The 25,722-nt window shown below is 39.8% G+C and overlaps 2 protein-coding genes and 1 long non-coding RNA gene across 8 annotated transcripts in view; 2 read left to right on the top strand and 1 right to left on the bottom strand.

Annotated features, from left to right (window-relative positions):
* The window catches only part of fnbp4 (formin binding protein 4), a 22,617-nt gene extending 20,915 nt beyond the window's left edge, over nucleotides 1-1,702 (top strand). For both annotated transcript variants that reach the window (XM_016994656.2, XM_016994654.2), the window contains one exon: nucleotides 357-1,702. In XM_016994656.2, coding sequence (XP_016850145.1) covers nucleotides 357-447 — 91 coding nt within the window. In that variant the 3' untranslated portion in view covers nucleotides 448-1,702. The remainder of the gene's footprint in view (nucleotides 1-356) is intronic.
* LOC134295286 (uncharacterized) lies at nucleotides 1,614-9,695 on the bottom strand. The gene is made up of 2 exons (XR_010001811.1): nucleotides 9,516-9,695; nucleotides 1,614-5,949 (listed from the first exon to the last, which is right to left on the bottom strand). It is a non-coding gene; the product is annotated as an uncharacterized LOC134295286 (long non-coding RNA).
* Nucleotides 9,696-9,801: 106 nt separating this feature from the next.
* agbl2 (AGBL carboxypeptidase 2) overlaps nucleotides 9,802-25,722 on the top strand; it is a 40,229-nt gene continuing 24,308 nt past the window's right edge. For 2 of the 5 annotated variants that reach the window (XM_008111723.2, XM_062967220.1), the window contains exons 1-10: nucleotides 9,802-9,941; nucleotides 13,604-13,713; nucleotides 14,122-14,185; nucleotides 15,935-16,066; nucleotides 16,183-16,371; nucleotides 17,842-17,949; nucleotides 18,478-18,628; nucleotides 21,358-22,137; nucleotides 23,126-23,285; nucleotides 25,385-25,511. In XM_008111723.2, the coding sequence (XP_008109930.2) occupies nucleotides 13,681-13,713; nucleotides 14,122-14,185; nucleotides 15,935-16,066; nucleotides 16,183-16,371; nucleotides 17,842-17,949; nucleotides 18,478-18,628; nucleotides 21,358-22,137; nucleotides 23,126-23,285; nucleotides 25,385-25,511 (1,744 nt within the window). In that variant the 5' untranslated portion in view covers nucleotides 9,802-9,941; nucleotides 13,604-13,680. The remainder of the gene's footprint in view (nucleotides 9,942-13,603; nucleotides 13,714-14,121; nucleotides 14,186-15,934; nucleotides 16,067-16,182; nucleotides 16,372-17,841; nucleotides 17,950-18,477; nucleotides 18,629-21,357; nucleotides 22,138-23,125; nucleotides 23,286-25,384; nucleotides 25,512-25,722) is intronic. The other 3 variants (XM_008111732.2, XM_008111727.2, XM_008111739.2) reach the window with 3 other exon arrangements.

Consider the following 25,722-nt stretch of genomic DNA (forward strand, 5'->3'; position numbering starts at 1 on the left):
GACCCTGAATTTATTTTTCCTGAGATTGCATAAGTGGGTAGGATTTTGAAGTAAAAGAGACCCTGTTTACAAAGAGACATGTTATGGTCTGGTTTAGGGAATCCTGTTATTGTACCTTGGTGGTTGCATGGTTTTCCTATAGTGACAGTTGTAATAGAGGAAGGCAAACAAAATCTGTAGGCTATACGGAGTTTCTCAAATGCATTACCCACTGCATGGCCACTCTACCTGCAGCCTTTCTCCTCCGGTTGCCAGTGTATGCGAGCATAGTATGCTAAGGGAATCTGCCAGCAGGATCCAACTAGTGTCCTGGCAAGGGATGGTTTTCCTTTTTAACCTGTTTCTTCTTTTTACAGTGGTATGGCAGAGAGAAATGCAAATTTTGAGGCTTTGCCTGAAGACTGGAGAGCCCGACTCAAGAGACGGAAAGTCCCTTCAAGCACATGAGGCAGCTTTGGGTTACATGTTTTTTTTCTTTTTTTAAACCACACATGTACAGTTTGGAATCTTTTGCTGTTGGATAAATTGTAACTTTTTAAGGGTACACATTTCTGTTGAATGACCTAACAGAGAAATTGTGTGGACTAAACCCTTTTGGAGTTGTATGTGGCAAGTAGGGCTGGGAAGTAAGGATAGGCTCGACTACTTCTGTCTTAAGCACTTCTTATTCCAGTTCAGATGAAATTGGGATACAACAATTCTATCCAGCTCCCTGGTGGAGCTGGTAACAAGGACTATGGATGCACTTTGGCTGGTTCCATTTTGAACTCCACATATGCACCCCTCTCTAAACCCCAAAGTATTCTTCCAGTTAGAAATATTTCTACAAGGCATGTTTGCCATTTGCAAGCTAGAGTCGCAGAACAAGCAGAGAGATGTCAGTTCTCCTATTGGACACAGAACTGTAGGGTTTAAACCCACGTTCCATTCCTGTTCTTGGGAACACTTGCCAAGGTTGTTGCTTGCTTGACTAGAAGACTAGGCTCATCGTTCTGTCCTACATTCTGAGTCAGTCCTGCTGTTTTCAGGGTATTTTCACACTTAGTATTTCTCACAGAATAGCCATTTATATTTTTGGTGCTGTAACATGCCAATAGTATTGGTGTGGTGGTAGCATAGCAAGACAGAAGATAGTGTGCAGCTGCCATCACTGAGCACTGACTATCCTAGAGGCGAATCTTTGCGGCTTTCCTCGTTGGCATCTGGAAACAGACATTGGGATCTGCACTGTGAGGCCTTGAGGCTGCTGACTGGACTGTAACCCCTTGCCTACTGTGGATGTTGTGGGCAACTCGTGATGTGCATAAGTAGTGCTAAGTGAGCCGTGCTGCAGTATCTCTAGTAAAGATATGGAGGATCCACTCCCCCTTACTACCTAACACATTATCCCATCTTACTGGCTGCTGCTTGATGGATGTACATTAGAGGAAGGGAATAATTTAACATGTCTGTTAATTGGTTCTAAGCCCCTCTTGCAAAGTTCCAGCAAAGGTAGGATCTTTGCCTATATTTAATGCCAGCCTGAGACTTTCTTGAGCCCTCTCCCTTATTTGCCTTTTTAAAAACCCAATCAAGTGATGATAATTTTCTGTAAAGTAAAAGAAAAAGCAAGCTATGGTTGAATGCAGTTTATATTTCTCCTGTTTCTGGCTTTGTAAATTTGTACATATACATTAATAAAATCCTTTTTTATACTTCAGAATGTTCCTTATCATTTTTAATTGATTTTTCATTAATAGTACAGTTAAATAGCAGATTGTTTGAAATATCAATTTTCCAATAGAGGGTGTGGAGAATATCCAGCACCAAAGATACCATACTGTGGTTTTCAGCAACGCATGCAAACATCGTACACAGAGATTACTTAGAATTACACATTTTCCCACTATTCCCAGTTCTTACGCGAGCTGGCGTACAAAGTGAAATGAATATGAACTGTGAGGATAAGTGAGATGAACAGAAGCTCTGGGGAGGAACTTTCCATTGTGGTTTGATTTATGAGGTCTAAAAAGATCATTGTTGAACTGTTATTTCCAGCAGAGCTAACGCTGGGAGTTACAATTCAAGAGAATCTGTGTACAGCAGCTCAATGATACCGGCTTCTAACAATAATAGAAGTGGTAATAATACAAGCTTATCCTATTTTGTCATAATGTACATCACTAGGTTAATTCGTTGCCCATCTTCCGCCGGGAATTGAAAACATGGTTGTTCCGGAGCGCGTTTGAATGAACAGGCCCTTCAGATTTGTCATCAGACTATTTTTCTATGTTTACAGAATTGTATGGCACTTTATCTCCGTTCCTTATTCCATATGATACAGCACTTTAATGGAACATGTCCCCGCGTTCCTCCTTTATTCACTCTGATTTTATGTGCTCAGATTTTAAGTATTGTTACTATGTTATTTTGTTTACTGTTGAAATGTTTTAATTTTGCTGTTGTATTTTGTGTATGTCATGTTTTTGCTATGTTGTTTCGGGTTTGTCCCTGTTGTAAGCTGCCCCGAGTCCCTTCGGGGAGATGGGGCGGGATATAAGAAGTATTATTATTATTATTAGATAGATTCAGAGTTACTAAGAAGTCAAAAGTGACCCCTAAATAACGTTCAGGTTAACTATCTCACTTGTATTAGAACTGGAGCTTCTCACAATTGATAAAACAATTATGACTCCATCAAAGGGTTTAATCTCAAATGGCCATAGATAGATTGGTGGTGTGTCACCTGTCTATATTGTATTTTTCAAGCCATTCTGGAAGGAGTCCAATGATGCCTGTTTTCACACTGACTGTTCTCTAGGCAATTATGCATGTGCTCTTAAACCCAAGCATTTCATTGCTGTGATGTGTAATCTTTAGTTATGGCAGGAGGCTATCATTAGGACAGAATATGGAAAAATAAATGGTTTTCAATTGGCAAGCGGGTTCATACCATCCTGTCTCCTGTTCCATCAGTTGGCAGCCCCTCCCACCAAGGAATAACTGCCCCTCTGGGACCAGAGTGAAGAACCGGGCAGCCAGGAAGACATACCAATCTGAGAGTCAGGAAAATGGTTCCATCTCGTCTCCTGTGCCATAGCAACATGCTATACTAATTTTACATACATACAGTGTGTGCTGTGCCCGGCCACGCGTTGCTGTGGCGTTGTCTGGTGTTGGTGAGAAATTGTTGAGTTAGTGGTAGTATTGAATGTCCGTTGTAGGTTGTCTTTATGTTTAGTATGTATTTGGTTGTTTGTGTAATGTGAAAGTGGTGAGAGTAGAGGGGGTCTTTGTCGCTGTGTAGTATTGTATAGTATGCATACGTTGTCCAAGTGTTGTGAATGGTTAGATTGTGTCTTGGTGCATAGTAGAAAGGGTTGGGGTGGATGGCCGTTAGGGGTGTCTCCAAATTATTGGATGGTATAGTTCTATGATGATGATTATTATTATTGTTGCTGTTATCATCATGATTATTATCTTTATTATCATCATTATTATTATATATTGGGTGGATGGCCATCTGTCAGGAGTGTTTGGATTGTGTGGTCTTGCATGGTAGAAGGAGGTTGTACTGGATGATTCTTAGGGGTGTCTGCAAACATTAGGATTCCATGATATTGTTATTAGTATTATTATTCTCAAGAGGCTGTATGGCCATCTGTTGGGAATGTTTGGATTGTGTTCTCGATGGCAGGAAGGGGTTGGACTGGATGGGCTTTTGGGGTCTGTCCTATCTCTGTGACTGTAGGATTTTATTATAAATTTTATGGTGGAGATTGTGGAGATATTGGATGGCCACCTGTCAGGAGTGTTTGGATTGTGTGGTCTTGCATGGTAGAAGGAGGTTGTACTGGATGATTCTTAGGGGTGTCTGCAAACATTAGGATTCCATGATACTGTTATTAGTATTATTATTATCAAGAGGCTGTATGGCCATCTGTTGGGAATGTTTGGATTGTGTTCTCCATGGCAGGAAGGGGTTGGACTGGATGGCCTTTAGGGGTCTCTCCCATCTCTGTGACTGTAGGATTCTATTATTATTTTTATTGTGGAGATTGTGGAGATATTGGCTGGCCATCTGTCAGGAGTTTGTCGAAGAGATAAGCAAACACTCGAAAGGTTCAAAACATAAAAAGAGATATGACATGTAAGGGCCACAGAAATAGTGAGGCCTCTCTGAGTATAGAGCTATCTTCTTTCTATGTGAAAAAGATAAGTAAATACTATGAAGATTCAAAACATAAAATGCATTCTGTTATTTAGAGCATCATGTGCAAACATTATTACCTGAGAGTTAAAAACAATAATGAAAATAATAAGTACAGTCAACTGTTGTAATTTACAGTAGTATCTTCCAGACTGTAATGTTTAAAGGAAACTGTAAGGGTTGCCAAATCCAATTGGAGTCTTCAGAAATTGTTTAAATAGTGGAGACTACTTGTTATGTTTTGATTTTAGTCCACCTTTAAGCCTTGATAATTACAGTTCGGATGATGGGCGGGCGCTAGGACCCAGGGGACAGCTTTTTCCCATTGCCTGCCTTCTCTCTTGCCATTATGCTTTCTCTTTCCCTCCCTCCCGGCATGGCTCCCGATGGTGCGTTGTGGGTTCTGTCCATGTGGAGGTGCGTGAAGTGATTTTGTGTTGTTTCAACCTTAAGGCGTGGATGATGGGTTGTGTTGTCAAATTTCGAGGTTGGGGGGCCTTTACTTTTGTTGTTTTGCTCGGTGCCGCGATTCCATCACCCTTTTATATATATAGATACATATATATATATACACACACACAATAATTTATAAATATATAATATATTGTATATAATTATAATATTGATAATATAATGTTATACAATATACTAATAATATGATATAATAATTATATATTATATATTAAATGTAATATTACTAATAATATTACCATATAATGATAGTACAATATAGTAATTTAATGCTTATATTGTGCTATGCTAATAATATATTGTATGTACATTTGATTTGTAAGCCGCTCTGAGTCCCCTCCGGGGTGAGAAGAGCGGGATATAAATGTAGTAAATAAATAAATACAAGGCTACATTTTATCACTCTTTTAAACCTGTACACTGAACATAGAGTTGGAGAAAGGAACATTTGTGACACGCAGAGGACACCATGCTATTTGCAAAAAAAGGGCGGCCCAAAATGATCAAAGGTTTGGAAGCCAAGCCCTATGAGGAGTGGCTGAGGGAGCTGCGGATGATTAGCTTGGAGAAGGCTGAGAGAAGGGGTCATGAGAGCCATGTTTAAATATTTGAAAGGATGTCACATTGAGGAGGCAGCAAGCTTGTGTTTTGCTCCTCTGGAGACTAGAGCAATGAATTCCTAATGGAAAAGTGATTCCACCTAAACATTAGGAATAACACAGTAAGAACTGTTTGGGAGTGGAATATGCTTCCTCTGAGCATGGCGGAGATTCCTCTGGAGGTTTTTAAGCAGAGGCTGGATGGCCGTGTGTCAGGGGTGCTTGGATTGTTTTTCTGCATGGCATAATGGGGTTGGCTGGATGGCCCTTGGTGTCTCTTCCCACTGTCTTCGGCAGAAAAGGCTAAAATCTTGTAAAACTACAGCTCTCAGGATTCCATAGCACTGAGCCATTGCAGCTCAAGTGGGGTCATAATGTTGGAGATAGCAACCTTCTCAAGTCTCCTCAATACAATGTTTTGCCTCTTTATAATGTGTTGGAGCCCCCCATGGCATAGTGGATTAAAACCTTGTGACTTGAAGGTTGGGTTGCTGACCTGTAGGCTGCCAGAGTTCAAATCCAACTCAGGGAGACCATGGATGAACTCCTTCTATCAGCTCCAGCTCCATGCGGGGACATGAGAGAAGCCTCCCACAAAGATGGTAAAAATATCCAGGCATCCCCTGGGCAACATGCTTGCAGACAGCCAATTCTCACACCAGAAGCGATTTGCAGTTTCTCAAGTTGCTCCTGACACAAGAAAAAAAATGTGTTGATTTATTTCCTGAAATGTGTATCTTCTTTGGTTTGCAGGGTTTTTTTTAGCTCTATATACTTAAAGCAGTATTTTGGCCACATCATGAGGAGACAGGAAAGCTTGGAAAAGATCATGATGCTGGGGAAAATGGAAGGAAAAAGGAAGAGAGGCCGACCAAGGGCAAGATGGATGGATGGGATCCTTGAAGTGGCCTGACCTTGAAGGAACTGGGGGCGGTGACGGCCGACAGGAAGCTCTAGCGTGGACTGGTCCATGAGGTCACAAAGAGTCGGAAACGACTATGCAACTGAGCAGCAGCAGCATACTTAAAGCAGTGGGAGGAGCTGCAGACCATGTGACTGGTTCAGTGACTGTCTAGTTTTAAAAGGTTGACAGTTGAGGCTTGAGTCTGTTTGAGTACAGATGCCAGTGTTTGAAGTTAGAAGTTAGTTAAGGCTTGAGTCTGTTTGAGTACAGATGCCAGTGTTAGAAGTTAGAAGACATTGAGGCTTGAGTCTGTTAGAGTGCAAAAGCCAGTGTTAGAATTTGGAAGTCAGTTGAGGCTTGAATTTCTTTGGATGTAGACTGTTATAAAAAAGAGCTATACAGAGTAATATAGTTTTGAAGAGACCATTAAAGATTATAACTTAAAGATACAAACAGAAACTTTTCAAAGCTTAACCTGACAAGAAATTTATCTGTATATTTAAATACATGAAGTTGTGAGTAAAACAAACGTGATTTTAAAGACGTCTACTTGAATCTTTATCTGCTGAGAGTGTTGAATAGAAATAAGATATTTATGTCCCCAGTGATCATCCTTTACCCAATAAACTAAAGGAACTCTACTGAAACTCTGCTACCCAATAGGTTATGAACCTAACAGGCAGGCCCGTAGCTACCCTAGCAAACCTTTTGTATCGTTATCCCAATACCCTCATGCATATGGGATATATTGAGCATGGTGATCAGATCATGATATGAATAAAATAACAGTTTAAAAAAAAATGTTATTTATCTACTTTCATTAAAATGTTTAGAATACTTTTTGACTTTTTTTTTTACTTTACAGCAACCGTCTTCTTTTCTTCTCCCCGACCATTTTGTCAATTACTTCTTCTGGTTTGATAGTGATGTCCCGATGGATGGAAATCATTGCTAGTCCACTAAGTCTCTGGTCTGTCATTAAACTTCTAGATACACTTTTCACTCTCTTCATGGTTGAAAACAATATTTCCACACTGCATGTCATTACTGGTAGAGTAGCTAACACAGTCAAAAGGAAATTTATTGACCAATAGTAGGTTTTGCCACACAGTTCCAACACTTTAAGTACCTCAGTATCTTTCTTAATTGATGGTGTAATATCAAAGATACAGGCACTAAATTACATATTCTGTCTTTGGAGGCAGCATATTAGTAGCATAACTAGCTTCATTTTAACATAGAAGAACAGTTTAATAATAATAATAATAATAATAATAATAATAATAATAATAATAATAATAATAATAGGGCATTGAACCAAGCTAACGTTGGATCTGGACCAAACTTGGCACATAGAGCCAATATGCCTGTTCTGCTTCCATGCTAAACTAAATGAACTGGAAAGAACTATAGCACGAAGGACAGATCGGACACTGTATTTGGTAAAACGAAATATTTTATTGATAGACAAAATTGATCTCTTTTCCTCTTGCTGCCACAGAAATCTTCAAGTCTATGCAGTTCTGGATAGATATTGCCCCAGAGTCTTGTCATGACTGGATTCTTTGTAGCTTTGAGGTGACTTTAATACAATGTTGTCATGACTTTCTCTATTGCTGTAGTGTATGGATTTTAATATAATCTAGGTACAGTTCTGACGTGACGTGAATTTCTGTGCTCCTTTTGTTTCCTACACTTCCTTCCAGCGCTTCACCAACTGACAAAATCTGACAAAAAATAACTGCCATTTCAGGCTGGCAGGAGCCAAGGCTAAGCTCCGCCCCTTTAGAATCTTAAAGGGACAGGGCAGCAGGTAATGTTTTGCCTCCTTGTGGCATGACGGTGCCCAACAATGCATACAGGCAGGGATTGGAGAATAATTGCCCTTTTTCAAATGGGAGTTGTTGTTTACCTGGATCCAGAGAGTCCCAAAAGGCTTGACGCACTCCACTCCCAGCCACGAGTGTTGCGAGTGCACAGGCGCGAAGGCCTGCCAAGTACACGGGTGCGAAGGCCTATTGCGGCCTCCGAATGGTCTGTGGTGCGGCGGCATCCTCTTTGGCGCCTGGGCTGTTGGCGCACTCCACTTCCTCTCCCGGCACTGAAGGCTGAAACCAGGGGCACCGAAAAGGAAAGAGTGCGCCAAGGGCCCGGGCATGGACAAGGACACCACCATGCCACGTACCAGTAAGGCCTTCTCATGGACCACCCTGAAATTTGGGGGGGGGGGGGGTAAAGCCCCGCAACCCCCTCCCCCCCCCAGCTACATGCCTGCTGCTACCCAATACTTACTTACTTAGGCGATCCCTCGTAGGCCGAGGATGATGGTCCTCCAGTTATAGGGTCTTGGGGGGGGTGTCCGCAGGTGGCCGAAGAGACCTATTCTTGATCTGCATGTTCTCCCGCAATGAGGACATCGGTTTCCAGGTAGAAGGCGGTCTTGGTCAGGGTTGGCTTGACGCTCCTCCCTCTTGGCACGTTCCTCCTTTAAGCCCTCTATTCGTGCCTCTTCGAACTCCGCAGCACCGCGGAGCTCTGACCTCCAATTAGAGCGATCAAGGGCCAGGGCTTCCCAGTTCTCAGTGTCTATGCCACAGTTTTTAAGGTTGGCTCTAAGCCCATCTTTAAATTTCTTTTCCTGCCCACCAACATTACGTTTCCCGTTCTTGAGTTCGGAGTAGAGTAGCTGCTTTGGGAGACGGTGATCAGGCATTCAGACAACGTGGCCAGTCCAGCAGAGTTGATGGCGTAGTTGCATTGCTTCAATGCTGGTGGTCTTTGCTTCTTCCAGCACACTGACATTTGTCCGCCTGCCTTCCCAAGAGATTTGCAGGATTTTTCTGAGGCAATGTTGATGGAAACGCTCCAGGAGTTTGGTGTGACGTCTGTAGACCTCTCCACAAAAGTCAACATTGACACTGAAATACAACACATCCTGAGCTCTGCGAGTGCAGCATTTTTCCGAATGAAGCAGAGAGTGTTTGATGACCGGGACATCCGTAGAGAGACCAAGGTGCTTGTTTACAAAGCCACTGTCCTCCCAGCCCTGCTCTACGCCTGCGAAACGTGGACTGCTACCCAATAGGTTATGATCCTAACAGGTTATAATCCCCATTAGGTTGTGATCCTCACTGGTCATAATCCATTAGCCCAAGACAAAATACATTCATTCTGCCCTGTGGTTGCGTCCTAGAACTGGAAAGGGCAGCTAGGAAAGCTCCTGAGCTGTAAAAACAAATCATGGGACATTACAGTTAGGATGGTGTACTCTACACTATCATATTTCCAGCTTGTAGGCATATGTTGTTGTGAAAGCTGGGCAATGAAGAAAGCGGATAGGAAGAAAACTCACCTGAAATATAATGCTGGAGAAGAGTTGGCCTGCTGAGGACGCTTTTCCAGCTTCACGCGGGAGTGTGGCCACACAAGAACCCCTGAACTAGAGGGTGTCGTTTCTGCCTGACAAGTCAGAGCTCTGAATAAAGGATAACTGAAAAGCCAACAGCACAAACTGATAGGCGAGGCGGGGCGGAGCGAGAGGGCTTCCCGCGCTTCTCGCACCCTTCAACTAATGGCTTGAAGAGCTACCACTCCGCTCTCGGACAGCCAATGAACGTAGACGTCCCGCCCCCTCTAGACGAGGTCGGCGTGGCGGGTTGCTAGGAGACGGTGCTCTTTTGAAGGAGATGAAACAGCCGAGGAAGGAACGCCATAGAAGCCTCTCAGTCTTGTTGGTCAAGGCTGTGGTGGTCAGAAGGAGTTGCTAGCTGGCTTGAAGGTACTGTATTACAATTGTTGTTGTGATCCGCCTTGGGCCTCTATTTCGAGAAAAAATAATCATATTATTATTATTATTATTATTATTATTAGGTTGCTGTGAGTTTTCCAGGCTGTATGGCCATGTTCCAGAAGCATTCTCTCCTGATGTTTCGCCCACAACTATGGCAGGCATCTTCAGAGAATGTGAGGTCTGTTGGAAACTGGGCAAGTGGGGTTTATATATCTCTGAAATGTCCAGGGTGGGAGAAAGAACTCTTGTCTGTTTGAGGCAAGAGTTAGTGTTCCAATTGACCACCTTGATTTGCATTGAATAGCCTTGCAGCTTCAAGTTTTGGCTGCTTCCTGCCTGGGGGAATCCTTTTTTGGGAGGCGTTAGCTGTCCCTCTTAGTTTCTTTTCTGGAATTCCCCTGTTTTCTGAATGTTGTTCTTTATTTATAAATAATATAGACACAGCATATTATTTGAGAACACGGAAATACCAGACCATTCTTAACAACCACCATGTCAGACTACACAGAGAAGCCACTGAAATCCATGAGCATGTAGACAATTTCAACAAAAAGGATAAAACCATGAAAATGAATAAAATCTGGCTACCGGTATTAAAAAACTCTAAAATCAGGACAATAAATAAAGAACAACACTCAGAAAACAGGGGAATTCCATACAAGAAACAATCAGGGCCAGCTAAAACCTCCCAACAAAGGATCCCCCAGGCAGAAAATAGCCAGACTTTGAAGCTGCAATGCTTTTCAGTGCTAATCAAGCTTTTCAATTGTAACATTAACACTTGCCTCAAACAGACAAGGGTTCTTTATCCCAACCTGGACCTTCCACAGATATATAAACCCCACTTGCCTAGTTTCCAACAGACCTCACAACCTCTGAGGAGAGAATGTTTCTAGAACATGGCCATACAGTCCAGAAAACGTACAGCAACCTAGTGATTCCAGCTATGAAAGCCTTCGACAACATATTATTATTATTATTGTTATTATTATTATTGTATGACACAGCAAACAGAATAGATATGCTGAATTTTGTAACACAAAATCACAAGTAGAACACTTCCCAAGTGTCTAGGACTGTGTGATGTATTTTCGGATGATGCGTGCAGATTATTATTATTATTATTATTTTGTCAAAAGGAGTTGCCCAGAAATGAGACGTTGTGCTTTCTTTTCTTTTTTAAAAATTATTTTTTATTCAGGTTTTCATAAGTATACATCGAAAGTGGTCAGGAATAGTGGGGAGGGGGTGGTGGAAAGGGTAAGGGGGGAAAAAGGAAGGACAAAGGAGATATAAAATTTTGACTTCCCATTTTCTTTTCAAGAGTTTTGTATTGTTTTTAAGTCCCTTTCATTTCAGTAGTTTTCAGCTTCCCGCTGTTGTCTTATTGCACGGTTTATATGCAGGTCAGGTCTATAATAAATGGTCCTCCATCTTTTTGCATTACCTCTTTGTACCCCGCCCAGTCAGTTTTCTTCTTTTCTTCTCTTATTTTTTGAGTTTAGACTGTCACTTGTATTATATGAAGCATTTTTAGGTTCCATTTTTATATGGTTGGTACCTTCTTTTCTTTCCAAACCTTAGCTAGTACCAGTCTCGCCGTCGTACTCATATGGAAGAACATTTTATCCTGATTTTCATTAAATTTTCCATTTGTTAGGCCTAATAAGTACATTTCAGGTGCTAGCTGAATTTTTTTTCTTTAAAACTTCTTGTATTTTCTCATTATCCAATATCTTTCAAATACTTTTTGAAAAATAACCTACAGGTTGCCCTCTGTATCCAAAGACTCTACAGTTCTCAATTCGAAAATACAGTAGAGTCACTTATCCAACATAAACGGGCCAGCAGAACGTTGGATAAGTGAAAATGTTGGATAATCAGGAGGGATTAAGGAAAAGCCTATTAAACATCAAATTACGTTATGATTTTACAAATTAAGCACCAAAATATCATGTTTTATAACAAATCAACAGAAATAGTTCAATTACACGGTAATGTTATGTAGTAATTACTGTATTTACAAATTTAGCACCGAAACATCGCAATGTATTGAAAACATTGACAACAAAAACATTGGCTACTAACAAATTGACTACAAATGAAGATAGAATTGCATCAAATGAACTTGCAGTAACAACATTGTTGGAAATTAAATCTGTAAAAAGTTCAGTCCTTGCTGCCTAGAGAAACAGCTGTGGAGCCAGACTGTGTTGGATAATCTAGAACGTTGGATAAGCGAAGGTTGGATAAGTGAGACTCTACTGTACCATTTTCCATAAGGGGCGTCATTTCATTATACCGTTTAATATAATGGGACGTGAGCCTCCTCAGATTTTAGTATCCGCAAGGGGTCCAGAAACTGAACCCTAAGGATCCAATGTATTTCTCATCTCCCATTTTGCTTTCCAGTTTTAACTAACATTTTATCTCCCACAGTTTTGTTGTTGTGAATGATAAAAACTGTCCCCATCATAGAAGCCTCAGTTTTTGTGGGTCAAAGTTGTGGTGATGAGAAGGAAGGGTTTTAGATGAACATCAGTGTTATTATTATTTTTTACCATTATTTTGGCAGAAAGGGTTGCTCATGAAAGTTTTTAAAGATATGTTTAGTCCACAGATTCAACCAGAAAGAAATTAATCCTCAAAAAGAAATGTTGAGTGGTACTGTTCCATTATCCGGGTGGACTCCAAAGGGGGGCTTACTACCACATCACACCAGAGCATGGATCCACTTTAAATCTGGTTTCTGCCTCCTGCAGAATTCTGGGGTTTGTAGTTTGGTGAAGCCCAGGACCTGTCTGGCTGAGCTGTTTAAAGGCCTCTCCCTAAAGTGGATTTAAAGTGGATCCAAACTCTAGTGTAGTTAGTTAGGTCCTTAGACAGGAAATGATAGTCCATTTTATGGGGAGGGGGGGTGTATTGAAGGAGGAAAACCATTTCCCCAAGCTGACTTTGCCCTTCTACTATGCCACTGTATATACAAGCAGTGCCCATGTTACGAAGATAGATTCTGTAGGTTTGTTCTTAAGTTGAATCTGTATGTAAGTCAGAACAGATACATTTTTAAGTGTAATTCTAGCCAAATATATATATTCTTTAGCTTTGGATAACATAAGGAAGGGTAAATAACCCTGTGGAGTTTGTTTTGCTGTCTGTGCCCCTGTTCAGAAGATTTCACCTCACCTTCTGACCCTGTGAGAACTGGATTTTGAAAAATGTGGCTTATCGTGGAAACAATGATTGATGATAAAGCTTCAGTAGAGACACCTTTTCCCCATGATAACTCTTTCAGGAGTGATTTTCCCTTCCTAGGAGTAGATTTTTCTCAATTCCTGTTGTCTCACACCCATTCTTAACAATGAGTTGTTTGTAAGTCACATGCTTGTAACTTGGGAACTGCCTGTAATGGGACTTGAATATCCATAGATTTAGGTATCCACAGGGTTTTGGAATCAACCTTCAGCGCACACCAAGGGGTCAATATATTTCTCTTCTCCCACTTCTTTCCTAGTTTTAACTAACATTTCTTCTTCCTGCATCTCTCCTCTTATGCCATTGGAATGGTATTTGTGGGTGATCCTACTACTCTAATAGCACAAGGAGACTGACAGAATATGTAGACTTGTTTTTTGGGTTTTTTTGCCCAGCCAAAGACATCGTTTCTACAACTCTTCTCTCTGGTTCTCTGTAAGGAGCGTCGGGCAGAGCCATCACGGCCAACATAATGTGTCCAGCAGATCCAGCCTCGGAGGGTCTGGTGAGTCAGTATAATATTCAGTTCACATTTATAATAGGCTGTGGAAAGTCTGTCCCTTTCAGTCTCTGAGGACAGTTCAGTGCCTGAATGGTAGGAAGTGATGGTGGTGTCACAGACGGAAGACCTTGGTGGAGGGAGAAAGAGATAGTTTTTTCTCCTTGAAGACAGAGGGAATAGAAAGAGTTTAAGGGGGCAGGGGGGTAAGTTGGTTGTTTTTTTTCAAGTTGAAAAATATGGCATATCAGAAGAGTTTGTTTTTATTATTTATTTTTGTATTTGGAAATTTTATGAAAGTTTTGGCAAATAAGAGTCACATCAAGAGCTCAAGGATTGATCTGCCATGGCATGATGTATAGTCAGATAAAAAATATTGGCTTTCTAATTTCTCAGATATTTTCTTTTCCGCAGCAGTTTAAAGAACCTTATGAAAAGTTTATGTATCAGCATCTCCAGTACTATGGCTATTTCAGAGGTAAGAACACTGGTCCCAATCTTGTAGATCTGTTTTTATATTTTAATACATGCATTTTAATAATTTTATATTTTATCTGTGTGTTTTAACCACATTGTACCCACCTTGATCTGTGAGGAGAAGCGGGTAACCACTACTACTACTACTACTACTACTACTACTTCTCCTCCTCCTCCTCCTTCTTCTTCATAGTACAGTAATAAAACAGGTGTTTCTTCTCTCATATTTCACTCCTCTCCTTCAAGAAGCAACTAAAAACCTATTTTAGTACATTAGCATATGGAGAGGAAGAAGAACAGTTCACCATAGATCCCACCTCGTCTGATGATGTTGACAACAATTACCCTAACTTATTGAAAAGCTATATTTTAATATTTCTATAGATATTTTAACTGTTCAGTGTGTTATTTATGATTCCTGACTGATTTATATGTTTTAGCCAAGGTTTTTGATCTGTTTATTTTTAACTGTCTGATTTAATGTTTTACTTTGTTATTGCATATAGCATTTTTTGCCTTTGGAAGTCACCCTTAGTCCGTTCGGGAAGATGATGATGATGATTATTATTATTATTATATTTTCAGTTTTAACCATTTTTAGGCAACTCTTTGTTATTTCAGTGTTAACCATTAAGTTGATATATCAAGGATTACTGTGTTAATGGCTCTTAGCTATATGCAATTTGAGACTGCTGTGGTCCAGGCTATTTGGCTGACTGCATCTCCTCATATAAGCCTGTACAGGCCCGGAGATCTTCAGGAGAGGCCCTTCCCTCTCATTTCCATTTCCATCTCAAGCTCGGTTGGAAGGAGAGGGCCTTTCTTCTCGGTGGCTGCCCCTTGACTCTGGAACTTCCTTCTTCCCAGGGAAGCTAGAATAGCCCCCTTCCTGCTGTCCTTCCTGCAGCAGGCTAAAACCTTTTTATTCAGGCAAGCTTTTAAAGAAGGAAGTTTTTTAAGATAATGTATGGGGCTGCTGTGGTTTTTTTACGTTTTTATGGATTTAATCTGATATAAATAATCATAATCATCATCATCATCTATTATTAATAGAATAATAGTATTGGGAGAGATTGCATGGGCCACCCAGTCCAACCCATTGCTCCGAGTCCTAGTTTCCAGGGCAGCAGAAAACAAGCCTGCTCCCTCTTCCTTATGATATCCTTTCACATATTTGTACATGGTTATCACATCTCTTCTCAACCTTCTCTTCTGCGAGTGAAACATCTCCAGTTCTTTAAGACACTCTTCATAGGGCAGTGTTTCCAGACCTTTAATCGTTTTAGTTGCTCTCCTCTGGACACCTTCCAGCTTGTCAATATCTCTCTTGAATTGTGATATCCAGACGAACACAGTATTCCAGGTGAAGTCTAACCAAAGCAGATTAGAGGAGCACCATTCCTTCCCTCGATCTAGACATCATACTCTTTTTGATGCAGCCCAAAATCGCATTGGCTTTTTTCGCTACTGCATCACGTTGTTGGCTCATGTTCAACTTGTTGTCTACATTAAGTGTTTTACATTTATATATTCCCTCCTTGGCCAGACAAGACATTGATCATTAGATTTATACATTATACTTCTGATACTTCTGACATGTATGACTCCAGTTGTACAGGATCAGTTTTAAACTGCTCTTTCACATATTTTATAGTAGTAATGTAGTGGCTAACCTGAACACAGCTCCATTTGTTCCGGTAAATTATGTTCTCACAGTGGCAAGAGTAGTTCTGACAATGTTTCTTCTTAGGTGAGAGAAATATTCCTCCAAGTGTGACTTTCCTTTCTGAGAGCATAGAAGAAAGCTCTCTCCATATGTTGAAACCAGACATCTTTGGCAAGAGAAGTACAGCAGAACACAACTCAGACAAGAACCTACTCTGTAAGTGTGCTATAAGTTTCATGTGGCAGAGAAACTAATTTACTAAAAATGCCCTTAGAGGTCCCTTCACATCTGCAAAATAATTTAAAATATGCATCTTTTTATCTTTGTGACAGGTTCAGTTGCGTCAGAGACTGCGCGTCTTAAAAGCAAGCAACTTTTGCTCGACCCTCAAGAGGGTTCTGGTGTTCGGCGCTTACGAGAACCTCGAAATCTATCTTCTCTTCCCAATGGCAGAGATTCAATCTTGGCCCCATTCTGGCCAATAGAGTGCGAAGTAATTGAGAATAGCGTCCATCACATTGGTAATCTGAGTCTTGGATTAAGATTAATGTTTGGTTTGAATAATTTTCACTGTAAATGTTACTGTTTTTTGTTGTAAATATCATGATTGATATGTATGCTTTTGTTAACATAGATCTACAGTGCAAAGGTCATTCTCTGGAACACAACATTAGAAACTTCTTGGATAATATTCAATTGATTTTCAGAATTCTTTTCTTCTCAAAAGAATAATATTTTTCTAATTTACACATACCTCCATGTATAGGAGAGTCCCAATTTTCAATTTATAGTATCAGTTAAGTTACAGAATTTATTTAAGGGGGACACTTCATTGTTTACTGGTTTTGACTAGAAATCCTGTTTTTATGTAGGAAAGTAATATACATAAAACAAAGTATTCCTACATGCTAGTATCTATGTATTTGAGAACTGAGTTACGATACATTTCAGTATGTTGCCCAAGATCTCTGGCCTGCAGTTATTATTCATTTATTATTGAATTCATGAGCTCACCCAGGAAGTCTGTGTAGCATATCTGCAGTAGCAATGTCTTGTTAATAACTTGGTGTAATGTGCACATGATACTCCTCTAACAATGATCTTTGATCCATTTTTTTAAAATACAGTAGATTTATTTATTGTATCAGAAGCGAACCAAGGGTACAGTTGTAATGTATTTAAAAACACAAACAAAGCTAAAAATGTGGCAATATACTAAATGTCCTTTTACCAGTAGCTGGCCACTTAGAGTGCCTCTGGTGTTGCTATTAGGAAGTCTTCCACTGTGTATGTGGCAGGACTCAGGCTGCATTGTATAGATGGTCTGTGGTTTGCTCTTCTCCACATTCGCGTGTTGTGGACTCTACTTCGTGGCCCCATTTCTTAAGGTTGGCTCTGCATCTTGTGGTGCCAGAGCACAGTGTGTTCAGTGTCTTCCAAGTCGCCCAGTCTTCTGTGTGCCCAGGAGGGAGTCTCTCATTTGGTATCAGCCATGGATTGAGGTTCTGGGTTTTAACCTGCCACTTTTGGACTCTTGCTTGCTGAGGCATTTCTGTAAATCTTAGAAAACTATTTCTTGATTTAAGGTGTTGGCGTGCTGGCTGATATCCGAACAGGGGATGGGTCGGAAATGTCACTGCCTTACAGCAGATGCAAGGGACTGATCCTCAGAATCTCTGTCTGATCATTCCTATCCCACTTAGAAGCATGGCTGAACAAATAATTGCCTGCTTTCCTTTTTATTATGGATATAGCTTTTCCAATTAAATTGTTAATTTTGTATTTAGTCTTTCCAATTATCTGTGTACCTTAACATAGTGTCCTTGGAGTGCTATGGAAGTGAAATTAAATCTGGAAGTGGAATGGGTTGCGAGTAAGAATTTGAGCACTTGTTGAGAACTCCTAGGAGGAAATGCAGCATAGAAATGTAATGGTGGTGGCAGTGATGATGATAATAATGATGATGTTGATGTTGTTATGTGTTTTGTTAGAATGGATTCCCCCTGAACCAGAACCTTTCTATCAGCCAACAGGAAATGAATATGCACCTGATGTAGTGGGAGAAGAGCATGGAACTGTTGTCTATTCCATAAATCCAGGTATTTTGCTTATATAGATCAAAATTGCACTGTAAATTAGGCCTGTACAACCTGTGGCACTCCAGTTGTTTTGGACTTCAGCTCTCAGAATTCCTGACAATTGGACAAGCTCATTAGGGCTTTTGGGAGGGCCACAGATTATGCAGATTTGCTGTAAAGTGTATTTGTGTGTGTACACACACACACACACACAGTCGATTTCAGTCAAAAGGAACAATGAAAATCTGTAAAATGTAAAAATGTGAAGTTAATCTTAAATTTGATTTTTAAAATATATATATACATCCTGAAATGAATAGAAATACAGTTTGAATATTGCTTATCAAAAATTCTTGTGACCAGAAGTGTTTTGGATTTTGGATTTTTTTGGAAATCTTCTTCTTTGCCTACAAGTGAATTTGGTGTTTTTTTGTTTAAGAGAGGTCACTTTATGAATATGGATTTTGTAGAACTGGTATACATTCCAGACCTAGCTCCAAGAGCAAGATCTGCAGTTATGTGTTGACAGCTCTGCCTCTTGTTCTGCAGCAGCCAAGGGTACCTGTTTCACTGGCTCCCGAGTTGGAGGGTCAAGAGAACCCATCAAACCAGCGGCACCCTGCTCAATAGACCCAGAGGACACCATGCTGTTATTTGAGTCTCGCTTTGAAAGTGGTAACCTCCAGAAAGCTGTCAGGGTGTGAGTAAGAGAAACTGGGGAAAATGTGAATAGAAAACATACATAAGAAGCACAATGAGGCAAGAAAGACTGACTGAACTTGCACACTTAAATGTCCACTGAAGTTTATCGACGGAACCTGATTTCTGTCAAAGTGTATTGACACAGTTTCCAGGCGTTTCCAACAAACGCTGTGGTATTCTTTTGTAACTATAAATTACCAATTAACAGTCATTTTCAGTTATTTTAAGGCTTGAAACTTTGTAACTAAAGTAGAAATTTGATTTAATTAAGTCTATACAAAAATATAGAATGAACAATACTATTTAAATTATTTTGTATTATGGAACTACTCTTCATGATTCACAAAAAAAAAGTTTCAACCCCTCCCCCCAAAAAATATTTTTCTGGCTACAGCCCTCACTATTGCCAATTAAGCATGGTCATTTCCCACAGTGCATCATAAATCCATGAGAATCTCCAGATATAATGACTGGAGCAGCCATGAAATGTATCTAATCCAAATATGTCAAAATATCTCATGGATTAACCCCTATGTAGCCATTTACAGATACATCTGTTTTTGAGGAGTGAAAGTGGTTAGCTGTTAGCTTTTCCCTTATGAGCAAAGCCCTAGTTCCCTTAAAACAATACCACAGATCAATGGTAGATGGAATATAGTGCATACAGGTTCAGTCTCTATAGTGCCCCTTTTTATTCAAGTTGTGGCAACAGTTATCCCTGGAATTCCTTGCCGTATAGATTGTCAGTTCGGCATGTAATCTTGTTTTCAGCATTATTGAACTGTGAACACTTGTTTGCTAAAGTCACTAGCATTTTTAAAGATGTGTGTTTACACATTCAGCACTTGGACAGACTACATTTGGGGCCCTTCTACACTTCCCTGTATTCCAGGACCTGATCCCAGATTATCTGCTTTAAACTGGGTTATATGGGTCTACAGTGCCAGATAATCTGAGATAAGGAGATAATCTGGGATTGGATCCTGACAGTGTAGATCCAGCCTCAGAGACTAGAATTCCCAGAATCTACTAGATCTAGCATATGTGCCATATTAATTTTTGTTCTAAATATTCGTTGATAAAATTAATGTTATAGATGGATTCAAAATGAATTGTTTTCAGATACCCCCACATGTAGAATACATTAATGTTAACATAATTTTCTAAGTAGTATTTAGTTATTTAACATTTCCTCACCATTTAACTGTTATGAGTTACAACAACCCTGTTATGAGTGTGTTTATATATTAACAATATTTACTATATATAACACATCCATCATATGTAAAGGTTATATTTTTTTTTATTTCTGATACCAGTAGCTTTCCCAGTTGAACAATGAACACAGTGTACCTGCAGTGAATGTACAGTTCAACAGTTCTGATACAAAGCAATGTTGAGTGTGAGAAATATGGGTGTGTTTGCACATGTTTTTAGAGTAGCCAGTACAAATTGAGTTAGATAAGACAGTTGGGGTTCCAAGTGTGTTTTCTATTTTTTCTGCTGTGTTATTTACTCAGGTATAGTCTAGTCTAAGGCTTAATTTCACATGCTTATACTCATCTTCCCCCCACCTTATATCATATAATCAGATGTACATACTTCATCTGTTCCCTCTCTCAGGAATAAACTGTTGTGGTCCCTTATAATTATATGGATTTTTACCATCACTGAAGCTGGTATTCTGTTGATGATTCCAAAAACCAACTTCTATCAGGATGACATAGAAGTTAACTATTCACAAAATACTATTTGTAAAGTTCTTTGAGAATTGAACAATTAAATTGCAGCCATAACTGCATACTCAGCTCAGTTCTCTGGATGGTGAGAACTACAAAAGTGAAAGCATTTACTTATGGTTCTGATTTATTAAAAATAGAAGCTGGAAGCTAATGTTAACTGGTTGTATATATGTTTCTCTACAAACATACAGGCTGAGTATAAGCCATCAAAATACGTTATCAGGTTTCTAGGGAGACTTACCAGCACCATCCGATTCTTACAGAGATAAATCCAGTTTTTGGTATTTCACTTTCAGTTCTACTCCAAAATCATCAAGCTAGCCCTCTTGCTTCCTCTTATGCATATACCTGATTTATCCATTCCCCTGTTTAGTGGGAAAAGTAAAGATGTGTCATCTCTGCCTATCCCTTCTACTTTCTCAGGTAGTCTTTGTTCTGATTAAAGAGACATTACCTGAATCCTTGGTTTTTCTTTTTACAGAACTCTGTAAATAGATATAATACCTCAAAAACACTTTGTTGTTGTTACATCGTTTCCAACCTGATGTCTCTAAGGTGAACATTTATGATTTGTTCTGAACAGGTTTGCCATTGCCTTCCTCTGAAATTGAAAGAGCGTTACTTGCCCAAAGTCATGCAGTAGATTTCATGGCCAAGTAGCAATTTGAACCCTGGCCTCCAGTCATAGTCTAATGCTCAAAGCACTACACTGGCTCCCCCCAACAATACCTACTCTGTTGGGTTGTTGTGTATTTTTACAACCTCTGAGGATGCCTGCCATAGATGTGGGCGAGACGTCAGGAGAGAATACTTCTGGAACATGGCCATACAGCCTGGAAAACACACAATAACCCTGTGATTCCGGCCTACTCAGCTGATTTTCATTAGTTTATAGTGTTTTTTAACATAGTAATTCTCAGTAAAGGAAGAGGTGGTTACTAATAGCTACTTATGTGTTTTTCTTTTCCTGACTTCTATATTTCAGAGGCAAGTATGAATATGAACTCACATTGCGGACGGATCTTTATACTAGCAAGCATACACAGTGGTACTATTTCAGAGTACAAAATACTAGGAAGGATGCAATTTACCGCTTTACTATTGTTAATCTGATGAAAGCCAAGAGTCTGTACAGTGTAGGGATGAAGCCTCTCCTATATTCTCAAAAGGATGCTCAGTTGCATGGTGTTGGCTGGAGAAGAGAGGGCAGTGACATCAAATATTATAAATACAATACGGAGGATGGTCAGACCTTGTATTGCCTCACTTGGACTATGTCTTTTCGGCACAGCCATGACACATGCTATTTTGCTCACTTCTACCCCTACACCTACTCGGATCTACAGCGCTATCTCTTGACTTTGGTGAACAATCCAGTCTGTTCTCAGTATTGCAAACTTCGCCCTCTGTGCAGTAGTCTGGCTGGGAACATGGTATACCTCCTCACTATTACCAACCCATCTAAAAGTGCTGCTTTTGCTGCTGCAAAGAAAGTTATTGTGCTGAGTGCCAGGGTCCACCCTGGAGAGACAAACAGTTCCTGGGTGATGAGAGGCTTTCTGGATTTCATCTTAAGTGATGCCCCTGATGCTCAGCTTCTTAGGGATCTCTTCATATTCAAGATTGTGCCCATGCTTAATCCAGATGGAGTAATTGTGGGAAATTACCGCTGCTCACTAGCAGGAAGGGACTTGAACCGGAACTACAGGACATTGTTGAAGGAATCCTTTCCTTGCATTTGGTACACTCGGGCCATGGTCAAGAGGTGAGCAATGAAGCATTTTATGATACCATATTTCGGAACTTCAGTGAAGAAATGTACATATATGTAACAATTAATTGATTTAATTTCCAATAAAATAGGTTCTTCCTAAGCTATTGGCTTTAGATTGCATTAGTGAAGCAAGCTGATATGCTCAGAGAGGAAAAGTTATAAGGGGGGCGGTTTCTTACATTTAGTACTTAACAAATAACTGAGTTGAGAAACATGTGAGTGTACACAAATGTGTCTTCCAAAGCTTTTTAGGCATGAGCAATTTCATTTATAAGAAGATGATGTATTTGAGCAGTCTCAGTTGTGAGCTGTATGAGACAGGAGGTATTCTGTTGTTTCTCTCTTTGTATCTGTCCTGCCTTGTCATTTTTTAAACCTAACTGGGTAGATACAGCAGCTTTAGAATTGCCTGCTTTAAGTCCCTGACTTTAGATGCAGTTCTGAGATGCTGAGATATTATCTGAGGGAGAGTGTGGATAGTAATAACAGGATAGTAGTAGAGAGAGAAAGCAGAGGAAGAGGTTCCTCCACAGAAAGGCTGAAAGCACAGATAGACAGATGGGAAGAGAAGTGACAGTGGGTGCCTTATAAGGTGATTTAATAATTGCATTTTTGCAGAAAGATGTGTTGTTTTGTTATTTCCATGCATGGTGAATATAAGGAGTGACATATCTGAACAGCCAGTGAAGCTGTAAGAGTATCTGCCTGTATTGTTGTGTTGCTTCTACAGCTGTCACACTCTTTGTTATTTGCATTGCATGGAATTGAAATGATATTATGCCAACATGAGCTTTAATAGTAATGGTCACTGCTATAGAAGTTTCAATCATTAAGGAATTTTCATTTGGCTTGTTCCAAGTGCTTGAGTTTCCATATTAGTCAGAAAGACATAGCACTGTACAGTTGCTTATGCACAACTGGCCACTCTTGATTTAGATAATTTATTCCTATTTCCTTTGTTTGTTCCTTTCTATGCAAGAGTCCTTGAGGAACGTGAAATTCTGCTGTATTGTGACTTGCACGGGCACAGCCGGAAGAATAATGTTTTCATGTATGGCTGTAACAACAAACATACAAAAGAACTGTTACTTCATGAACAAATCTTTCCTCTTATGCTGAGCAAGAATATTCCTGATAAGGTGATGCCTGAGCACAGTTAATAGGCTTATCTTCATATTCTCACATGCAATTAGCTAAATAATTTTTTCAAATGAAATAATGTACAGGTACAATTAGTATCAACCATGAAATCATTTCAGCTGCATATCTGGCAGAGCCTCAGTAGGATATGAGGGAGATAGATGAAGATTACACCTTACTAGAAATTAGAGAACCAGGCAGCCTTCCTCCTGGCCCAATCTCAAACCAAATCATTGTGAGTGTCTGAAGCTGTGTTTTCAGCTATACATGAGAATCATAGAATAATAGAGTTAGAAGATACCACATGGGCCATATAGTCCAACCCCCTGCAATGCAGGAAAAGCACAGACAAGATATTTATTCCCATATTATTGCCCAAATATTGTGAAAATTTGTGTCAGAGACATGGTAGAGCTGAATGAATAACATTATGAACAACAAGCTGCTGGACCAGGTTTTTCAGTAGAAAGGAGGAATTGTGTTTGAACAGTTAGCACTTTGGAAAAAGAGAAAATAAATTGTGTTCCCTGTCAGTTCCAGGGTTTCTCATGAATAGGCAATATCAAAGCATAGCCAACAATAGCAAATCCCATATTCATCCAGAAAACTGACTCCAGATGTAGTGGGAGACATTTCTCTTGTTAGAGCCAGAGGTATCATGAGACCTAGTCAGGCAGTTGCCTCAGATAGCAGAGCACAGGGCGTGGGCGAATGTATCACTTCTCATTTCTTTGCCAAGAGCACCTCTTGTAAAGTCCCCTGAAAACTCCCTGAAGAAAGAGATGCAGGAAGTTCTGTCATGTCTGCACTCTCCTTGCTATGAAGGAGAAAGAGAGAATGACCACAATGGTGGTAGCAGTTTTGGCATCCCCTGTTAGTGGCCAAAAGAAGAATCAGGAGTACTTGGAAACAACTTTTTTAAAAATTACTTTGCTTATAAGAGTCATAAGAACATAGGCACTTGGAAGGATTGACTGAGGAATTATTCAGAGTCATAGCACTGGTGGCTTTCTCTGCCCCCTTCTCACAGTGCATTTACTCCCAGGATTTCTGGGTCTAAAGCATTCAGTAGACAGCTTCATGCTCCACCTCTTCTTTTGGTGATTGCAGAAGAATACTGGAGCTATTCCTGCTGTCATTGCTGTGTTTCCTGTCCTCTCTTCTTCCTCCTTCAATGGTCAGATGGTGCAGAAGTGTCACTGCCATCCTTCTCTGAAGAAAGAGCCAGTTGGTTATGTCACATTTGTAGATGTCTCTGATCTTGTGTTATCTGAAGTTATCAAAGTAATCCCCCTTCTCAGTATTGTGCGTTTTGTTTCAAACTGAGGAAAGATTGTCCTACTCTCACTTCTTGAATGATTTATAATGTGTCTAGTTTTGTGTCTAGTTTTACATACTATCATGTATGTCTTCAAATTGTTTTTGATCAATGGCAAAACTACAGTACAATCTCACTTATCCAACATAAACGGGCCGGCAGAATGTTGGATAAGCGAAAATGTTGGATAATAAGAAGGGATTAAGGAAAACCCTATTAAATGTGAAATTACATTATGATTTTACAAATTAAGCACAAAACATCATGCTTTACAACGAATCAACAGAAAAAGCAGTTCAATACATGGTAACGTTATGTAGTAATTACTGTATTTACGAATTTAGCACCAAAACATCATAATATATTGAAAACATTGACTACAAAAACATTGACTACTAAAAGGCAGGTTGCATTAGATAATACAGAATGTTGAATGAGTGAAGGTTGTATAAGCGAGAGACTACTGTAAGATGAACTTATCATAGAGTTATCTTGGCAAAGTTTGTAAAGAAGTTTATCATTGAGGCTGACAGAGTGTGACTTGCCCAAGGTCACCTAGTGAGTTTCATGGATTTGAACCCTGGTCTCCAGAGTCATAATCCATCACTTAAAAAACTAGGCAATACTAGCTCCTTGGAAAAAATATTAAGCAACATATATACCAGTTTTCTAATTTATACACTATTATGCCTAGCTAAAAAGTGAACATTATACATTGATCTTAAAAATAAATTGCCTCGAAGAACAAATTCCAAATTGACCAATCTGGATGTTATTCAGTTTTCTTTCAACAGCTGTAAGTTTCGGGTTCAAAAGTGTAAAGAAGGCACAGGACGGGTTGTGATGTGGAGAATGGGAATATTGAATAGTTACACTATGGAGTCTACATTTAGTGGGTCAACACTAGGTACGTGCCTATGTTTATCTAAGATTTGATCAACCAGTATATTTCAGAGAAAAAGTGGTGATGTTTCTGGCCTATGTTTATCAAAGATTTGATCAACCAGTATATTTCAGAGAAAAAGTGGTGATGTTTCTGGTTGCAGCAATGAGAGATATAGAGCTTTTCCATGTATTTTAAACATGTGGCTCCCACCAGCCTTTGCTAACATGCAATA

Source organism: Anolis carolinensis, chromosome 1 (genome assembly GCF_035594765.1).
Source record: "Anolis carolinensis isolate JA03-04 chromosome 1, rAnoCar3.1.pri, whole genome shotgun sequence".
Taxonomy (NCBI): Eukaryota; Metazoa; Chordata; class Lepidosauria; order Squamata; family Dactyloidae; genus Anolis; species Anolis carolinensis.